The sequence below is a fragment of the Gracilinanus agilis genome, chromosome 4 (assembly GCF_016433145.1).
Source record: "Gracilinanus agilis isolate LMUSP501 chromosome 4, AgileGrace, whole genome shotgun sequence".
NCBI lineage: Eukaryota > Metazoa > Chordata > Mammalia > Didelphimorphia > Didelphidae > Gracilinanus > Gracilinanus agilis.
The window spans coordinates 110,382,313-110,391,420 of NC_058133.1; the positions used below are offsets into that span (position 1 = coordinate 110,382,313).

The 9,108-nt window shown below is 36.4% G+C and overlaps 1 protein-coding gene across 1 annotated transcript; it reads right to left on the reverse strand.

Annotated features, from left to right (window-relative positions):
* Nucleotides 1–3,232: 3,232 nt before the first annotated feature.
* FAM72A (family with sequence similarity 72 member A) lies at nucleotides 3,233–8,825 on the reverse strand. The gene is made up of 2 exons (XM_044674939.1): nucleotides 8,678–8,825; nucleotides 3,233–3,327 (listed from the first exon to the last, which is right to left on the reverse strand). Exons 1-2 carry the CDS (start codon nucleotides 8,823–8,825, stop codon nucleotides 3,233–3,235), a joined length of 243 nt encoding a protein of 80 aa, XP_044530874.1.
* Nucleotides 8,826–9,108: the final 283 nt, after the last annotated feature.

Sequence of the window (9,108 nt, forward strand, 5' to 3'; positions counted from 1 at the left end):
GAAGAACTGTCTGTCAATATAACCTTAGAGCAGTGGTTCCCAAACTTTTTTGGCCTACTGCCCCCTTTCCAGAAAAAAATACTTAGCCCCCTGGAAATTAATTTTTAAAAAATTTTAATAGCAATTAATAGGAAAGATAAATGCACCTGTGGCCATCACCGCTCTCCTGGATCGCTGCAGCACCCACCAGGGGGCGGTAGTGCCCACTTTGGGAATCACTGCCTTAGAGAATAGTCTACCAGGTAAGGATATTTTTAGCCAGGTGTGGGAAGGGAACTCCTCCCTGCTTTATGTTGCTTTGTTTTGATGTAATCAATCAGGGACCTGGAGATCCTTTACCATTGAGATATGCAGATACAGACAGGCCCTCAGAGAAAGGAAGTTGAAACCAATGAGACAGGAAACTGATCCTATAGGCACTGCCAGGCAAATTAAGGAACTATGACTGGTCCCTTCATGGTTGCCAAATTGTAATAGTTAAAATTAAATTATGAGGCTGCTAGTAGCTTTAGTAGCTTTATTACATCAAAGTAGAGATAGTAAAGAAAGGGAAATGTAGGAAAGAGGTAAAGAGTTGATTGGCTTACTACCCTATATGCTGTTTGATGCATTGAAGATCACCACAAACAGGGGCTCCCTCAGGTTCCAAACTCCAGCCAGATGAGGGTGAGAGCGTGCCTTGGTCTCATCTTATGAACAGTTTTCTCCACCCACTAGCTCTCCCACATTGCATCTCAGGAACCAATCAATCAGGGATCTGGAGATCCTTTACCATTGAGATGTGCAAATACAGATAGGTCCTCAGAGAAAGGAAGTTGAAACTAACAGGAAACTGACCCCACAGGTACTGCCCCCACTGGGCAGTGCCAGGCAAATTAAGGAATTATTGAGGGGGGTTTGTGTGTTTGTTTTTGGCTTTCTTTTGACAATTGATTCATATACCCCATAACTTAGCCATGGATCCTGGTGTAATTTTGGTGTTGGTCAACACCCTCCTCAGGGGGATTGTATAATTATCCTAAAATCCAAGGTTTGAAATCTTTTAGAGAAATTTCAGGAAAAGAAACTTGCCAACACCCTGAATCAAGAAAGTTGATCTTTTGAAGATGCCATAAGGAAGCCTGAGGAAACCAGACACTACATCAAAAGATCCAGAGTGAACTTTGGGATATAATGAACTGAAGGGGGTTAAACATATAATTTATTCTGAATATAAGTTCATGCCAAAGGGGAATACCAAAATCAGGGAACTATGATTGGTTCCTGAGATGTGATGTGGGAGAGCTAGTGGGTGGAGAAAACTGCTTATGAGACCAACGTGCTCTTCTTGCCCTCTTCTGGAGTTTGGAAACTGAGGGAGCCCCTGTTGGTGGTGAGCTTCAATCCATCAAACGGCATATAGGGTAGTAAGCTAATCAACTCTTTACCTCTTTCCTACATTTCCCTCTCTTTACTATCACTACTTTGATATAATAAAGCTACTAAAGTTACTAGCAAGTCTCATAATTTAATTTTAACTATTATACATGGCTGCTTATGATGACTACCTATTAATGTGCAGAAGGCTTGTGATCTGTCAGTGGAGAAAATAGCAAACCCTAATGAAATTAGACTTTAAAAATATAAATATTATTATGCCAGTTTATTCAACCTTGAAATTGAGAATTGAGGTCCCATGTCCTTATTCAGGATAGATTCCAATGTGTGCTGGGGAGATAGTTGAGAATATTGATCTCCTGCATTCCATTATTTATGTGGCTTTTAGAAGAAGGACAGATTTTGTTCCTTTTTTTAAAAATACAGACTTTAGTATACAACAATAGTATAGCATTTATTTGCAAATCTGTAATTCAGTCTGTCTTGGAATTATCCAGGCCAAAATGTTGCGCTCCCCTTCCCCCAAGAAAAACTTACATGAACTGATGCAGACTGAAGTAAAAAGAACCAGGAAAACAATATACACAAGAAGTACAATAATGTAAACATTAAATGTACAATAATGTAACAATAAGGGAAAAAGAACATTAAAATGAAAATGAATCTTGAGTAATTGTAATGACAAATCTTGGCTCCAAAAAGAGAAGAGGAAGGACAACATCTTCTTTTGGTAGAAGAGGGGAGACAGATTCTGGGCAGGGAAAAAGGCATACACTGTCAGAAACAGCATTTAAGTTGTTTTGCTTAGCTGTTTCTTTGTTATAGTGAAGGGCTCATTGAGTTATGGTAGGGTATATACATGGAAATAATTGATGAAATAATAAAAGGCAAAAAAATAAAACATTTTAGAGCTTCTCATGGAGATATTTACAAACATGTGGCAAACACAAACTTTACATATGACAACAATCTGAAAGTCTCCTGACTTTTTTAGTCCTGAGTGGCTCTAAAAACAGTTTCCTTTTATGGAATGAACTTGTACAACTTATTGAAGGATAGGCAAATCACTTCTTGGTCTTACCATTTTTGTGTGAGCTGAGGAGCAAAACTACTCACCTAGAAATTGAAACTGATCATTTATAGAGGAAGTTAAGGGAAAGAAATGGATAGAAGTAATCAAACTAGAATCTGTAACAGCTTCTGAGGAAGCAGGATATGCGACATTTGAAAATAGGAGGTACTGAAATCCCTTCAACAAAGCCATGTCACTGACATTCTTGGGCAAAGAAACAAGATTATTCCTTCTGAGGATGTTACCACATGGGTAACGAGTTTTCATTTACTTACTTTCCAGTTTGTAAGAAGTTGTGCTTTAGATCAGAGATTTTTCACCAAAAGAAAATGTGATGGTACCTATGAAAAGCTAACAAACTGCTTTCTTTATCATAACCAGTTATGACTCAGTCATATTTGGATTACGTGTAGGTAGCCTTGCACTTATCCTACCAATTTAAAATTATTTGGCATAGGATACAAACAAAATTTCCTTAGATTAGGAGGTGAGAGAGCATAATGACCCATGAAAGAGATAGAGAATCATCTCCTACCTGAATTTAAGAATGTACCACTATGAAAAAATCCAAATGAACTACTAGTAGTTACTCAGGAACAAATCAAACTAAGGCAGTTGTTGAGTAAATCAATGAGTATATAATCATTTCTTTCTGAAAAAAACTGTCAATAAATCCTTTGGTCTGTTTATTTACAGTTTTTAAGTTCATTCATATGTATAAATGTCATATATATTTAAATAGGAAAAAGAGTTCTAATACATTGTACATATCACGGTTTCCATTCATCTAATACATTCCTCCTCAGAAATATCTAATGTGTCTTCATCTGTATTTTCTTCTGCTTCTGGCAAGTTGCCCCAAAGTAGTAGATTTACACCTGAAAATATAATATCATCAAATTACTTCATATTAGGCTACTTTTCATAGGCTTAGGGCTAAGATAGATCTTAGTAATCATCTCATTTTACAGATTAGGAATGTGAAACCCATGGAAATAAAGTGATTTGAGGCCATGTCAAGAGAAATGAGTAGGGCCAAGATCCTGCCCACACTCTTTCAATTATACCACATAGACTCTTTGGCCCTAATACTATTAACTCATTATAGTTTAAAAAGATATTTCGAAATTATAGTTGTTAGAAGTCAATATAAAGAGATTATCTCATTTAATTTTTCAAAGGTAATTTTATAATAAAATATAGAATGACAGCTATTTGAGCTCCAAGAATGATATTTAAATTAGGAATTACATTCTAAAATCCTAGTACTGAAAGGGATATCAAAAGTCCATTTGTTTGTATTTGTTTTTTATTTTTATTTTTTCCCATGGTTACATGAATTAGGAATTAATTTAGCTCAATACCAGGCCTTTAAACTTAATAGTAGGGACAGCTACATGGCTCTATGTATAGAGGGCCAGGCCTGGAGTTGGAAGGACCTGGGTTCAGATCTGACCTCATATATTTCCTAACTCTGTGACTCTGGGCAAATTACTTATCCCTAATTGCTTAGTTCTTATCACTTTTCTGCTTTGGAACTGATACTCATAAATCAAAGACAGAAGGGTTAAAAAAAAAAAGCTTAAAAGTCTCAGGACCCATTTTCTCCTTTTTAGATTAAGTACTTCATTTTGATGAATGTTAAAATATCAGCTCCTTGAAGGCAGTGACTGGCACATTATTTATTGACTGATTGGGTGGTTATTTGATTGAGTATATAAAATAACCTGGAATGTATGTTCTCAATTAAAATGTAAATAATTAGAGCCTTTTTTTTTCTTATAGGCATGAAAGGTCTGGTATCAGTTATAATATATTCTCAGAAGGTGGCAGGTTATATTCTCATGCCAAACTGGATATAGCTTTTAGTAATTACCTTAGGATCATGGCATAACAATAGACAAAGAGAAAACATAGTGACACCCTTTAAAAACCTTTTGAGACTCAGGTTTCATAGAAATTACCATGTGTATGTACATATATATATGCAATATATACACATTAAAAGTTAGCAAAATTGGTCAAGAATTAGTTAATCTAGACGCAATGGGTACTTTATAAGATATATAGCACAACTTGAAAGCACTAAATTGGAAAAAATGTATAATCAATTTTGACTTCTGAAGAAGCTAATGGAGATCAATAGGATATATAAAATGGAGAATAATTGATCTTGACTGGGTTCAGAATGACTACTAAGCACAATAATGACTTTGTAGTTCACGAAATTTCAGAGAAGGAAGGGTTCAATAAAAAAGGATCCCTTCTCCAAAATATCTGATTTAAGATTCAAAGTAAGGAGGAACCCATGACCCACAGAGGCAACACAGTCTTCTTTTGGGAAGTTTTCTATATAACAAACTGAAATTGCCCCCCTTCGCAGTTTCCACCCATTATTCCTAAGACTTATGGCCAAGAATAGTCGATAAAATTCCTCTTCAATATGACAGCCCTTCATAGATAAGAAGGTGGCTATCATGTTCCCTGCTAAGTCTCCTCCTCACTAGGATCAACCTTCAGCTGATCCTCATGTGGCCTGAGCTAGATTTGGACTTCAGAGGACTTTGGTTGAAATCACAGCTCTGTCATGCACTATGTGTGTGACTCTGGTCAAGATGTTTGACCTCCCTGGTCTCAGAGTCCCTTAACTGGGGTCATACTATGAACTCATGGGTGGACTGATCTAGGGGACCTCTAAACCCTATGGCCTTGGCTGCCTTTCTTTGAACTCTCTTTAGCTTATCCCTGTCCCTTCTTAAAATTTGGTGCCCATATTAGACTGAATCTAGTAAGATAAAATTTAGCAGGAATTAATGAAAAATTCTACATGTGGGTTAAAGAAAATCATGTGTGGAACTAGAGGATAGAGAAGATGTTAAACAATTGCTCTGGAGAAGACTTGTGGGTTTCAGTTGTTAACAATACAACAGGGCAGCTAATTTGGCAGAGTACACAGAGAACCAGGCCTGGAGTCAGGAGCCCTGGGTTCAAATTTGACCTCAGATACTTCCTAGCTGTGTGACCCTATTGCCTAGCTCTTCTGCCAAAGAATCAATATTTAGTATCAATTCTAAGCCAGAAGGTAAGAGTTATTTTTTTTTAAAGCGAAGGTATTGATAGCAAACTCATTAAGTCTGTAGATAACATGGAGCTAAGAAGGATAGTTAACACATTGGATGTCAGAGTCAGGATCAGAAATGATCTGCATCTAAGGTGAAATTTAACATGAGAAGTATGAAAACCTACATTTGGATTTTTAAAAAATCGCACAACTAGCAAATGGAAGAAAGTGTGCTTAAAACCACAGCTTTCATGATAAAAGAACTATTTTTAGTTGGGCAGCAAGTTCATTTTGAATCAACAAGGTGGCATGGTAGCCAAAAAAGTTAGTAACCACAGGCTGTATTAACACAGGCATAACCAATGATATTTATATAGTGCTTTAAGGTTTGCAAAGTATTTTACATGCATTATTCCATTTAATTCTTACAACAACTTTGGTACTATTATTTTCATTTTACAGATGGGGAAATTAAGACTGAGAAAAGTTAAGTGGTTTGCCTAGGGTGTCAAACTAGTAAGTATTAGAAACAGGATTTGAACTCAAGAATGTCAACTCCTGGTGTCAAGTCCAGGGTGACTTAGTCCAGAACAAGGGAATGATAGCCCCTCTAACCTTGTCAGACCACATATGGACTATTGTGTTCATTTCTGGGTGCAGTTTCAAGAAGGATATTAATAAATTGGAGTTTATCTGGACGAAGGTTTTCAGGACTAGAAAATATACTATTCAAGAATTGAAAAGAAGACTTCAAGGGAACATAACCACTATCTTCAAGTATTACTAGGGATATGGAAGGGGCAGCAAGGTGGTTCAGTGTATAAAGAGCCAGGCCTGGAGATTGAAAGTCCCTGGTTCAAATGTGGCCTTAGGCAATTTTTAGTTATATGGCCCTGGGCAAGTCACTTAACTTCCATTGCCTAGCCCTCTTCTGCCTTGGAATCCATATTTAGTATTGATTCTAAGGCAGGATGAGCTGGGAGGGGAAAAACCAACATTTTTCCTAAACAGGAAGGCAAGAAGACAGAAAATGTGAAGCTATAGAAAGGTTTGGGCACATGGAAGGGTTAAGGAAGTCCACTTCTGATTATCTCAATTTTCCCAGTAAGCAGGAAGCAGCATTCATCTCAGAGTATGGGGGCAGGGGTGTGGGTGCTAAATTTGGTTGTTTAGAAAGAGTGAAAGCATTCACTGTAGGGAGTGTGATAGAGAGTTGATCATGAGATGACTAAGGACTGAAGAAGGAGTGAGGGCTAAATGAAGCTTAAACAGTATGAATATGTAGAGGACTCACTAGGTTAGAAAAACTTCCTGACTACAAGTAGTGATATATCAGGACAGGTTATTCTAGAAAGACTTTAGAAGCTTCTCCAGAAACCTTCCATGAAGATAAGGGAAACAACTCTCTTTCTAGGCTAGTTTTTAACATAATATTGCCTGAAGTGAGGTTTGGGTTTGGAAGAAACATCATTTTGAAGTCAGGGATTTTCTAAGGTTTCATGGTTATTCCTTTGATCCTGCTTCTAAGGAGACTTGCAAGGATAGTTTCAATGCCATCGGCAGCAAGGTTCTAGAAAAAAAATTGCTCCAATTACAATATCAGTACTATGAAGGGTTCTTTGAGTCAATACTCAGGGACACGGAGTAGTTTAGCACAATTGTTTCAAAGGAGGAAAAATAAACTGAGAGGCTGGATCTGACAGAAGCAGCACCTTCCTTTCTCTGTTAAGAAGAGAGGAAGGAAATCCTGTGATACATCTGTTTCTCATGGATTAGATTTGATGTGAATGGAAGAATGCAGTGCTTTTATCTTTGAAAAATTAACCAATATTAAAATAAATCAAAAATTTAAAAAATACCCTGTGTTTTGAATATAGGAAAAATGGTATCAAAGCAAAAATTTCCCTTGATGTGCCCCATGATCAGCACAAACATACAGCTAGAGGCTTAAATTAGGAACCTAAATCTTACATGAGGTAATTCAGGTTGGCCCATAAGTGCAAACAGCCTGTTTAACTACTAGATTCTTAAATTAAGACCTTGAATGATGACTTGGGAAACAAGGTTAGGTCCAAGGAAATGACTGAAAGCAAATTTTTAAACCATTTTTTAAGGCCAACTTTTTCTTTCTCGAAAAAAATCACACTAAACTTCCTAAATCCAAAGAAACAGAGCAACAGTAAAAATTTTTGTGTTAGTGCTGACTCAGACCATCATTAGATAATTAGAACATGACAGAGTGAATGGCTCAAAGCAGTATAAAATGTATGATCCAAGTATCCATAAAGCATTGGCAGCATGATTTCTTACCAAAGTAATTAGTAAAGGAAGCAATTTTGAAAAGAGCCAACTATTTACATTCTCTTCACTAAAATATTAAAGGCAATTACTACAGTTCCAAGTATGGGCAAATCACATCAAAACTATTTCAAAATCAGAAATAATATTAAAAAACTCAGAAAATCAAATGGCTATTAAATCCAATGCTCTTTTAAAAAATTCCCTTGAGTAAGAATGTAACTGGAGTAAGAAGAATGGGCTAGAGAAATTAGAATATTAATCAGTTTAAAAAAAAAATCTAGGCAGGGGGCAGCTGGGTGGCTCAGTGGATTGGGAGCCAGACCTAGAGATGGTAGGTCCCAGGTTCAAATCTGACCTCAAGATACTTCCTAGCTGTGTGACCCTAGTCAAGTCACTCAATCCTCATTGCCTAGCCCTTACCACTCTTCTAAGATAGAAGGGTTTAAAAAAAAAAGAATCTAGGCAACTTTGGACTCCTAAACAACAAACACAAAAATGATAATGGGCTTTTGCCAATACTCTACATAGGGAAATGTTTGAGAAAAAAGGATTTAAATTTCAGTAGTGACCTCAGGGTTTTAGTTTAACATAATCAAGAAAATTGATACCTCAAAGTCCATTCATCTATGCCAGGGGAGCTTCGTGATAGAGGCCATTGTTAAAAATAGATTAATTTTCATACGCTTGATTTGTTCAATCTGCAACATTTTTACTTTATATAATAACTAGTGATTTAAAAAAAAATTTTTTTCTATCTTCTAAGCCTGCTAAGATGCCCTGAAAGAATACAAGTTGACAATAGGCAACTTGAATTATGTTTGTGTTTTATAGAAAAGATAGAGAAATTTGTGGATAATGTTTCTTACCAGTGGAATCTAACCGGTTGATACCAAAAACTGCCTGACTATGAAACATCCAGAAATGCCCGTTGTTGCAGGAAAGAAGGCAGGGTTTGCACGGAACAATCACATGATAACCTACGATGTTCCCACTAAAAAAGAAAACAAATATCATGACTTTTGACTAATATTCATTCATCCAGTAAATATTTATTAAGTGCTTGCCAAGAGTCTGAAATTCTACTCTGAAATTCTAAGTGTTGTAAATAAAAAGTCAACAATGAAATAGTCCTTGACTTCAAGGAGCTATACTCTATTTGACCTTCAATCAAAGCCACTTGTAAGGAATATTATAGAGGGCAGCCTTATTTAGATGATAGATTATACTACATGGCTTCTAAGTTCCATTTCAACTTTGAAATTTTGGGAATCTGTGAACATAGTTTATTAGACATAGA

What these genes read in the sequence shown, in the direction of transcription:
- FAM72A (XM_044674939.1), bottom strand. Translation starts at nt 8,825, where the DNA reads ATGATATTTGTTTTCTTTTTTAGTGGGAACATCGTAGGTTATCATGTG. An exon ending in CAACCGGTTAGATTCCACTG is followed by an intron (nt 3,328 to 8,677) that starts GTAAGAAACATT and finishes TTATATTTTCAG; the next exon opens with GTGTAAATCTACTACTTTGG.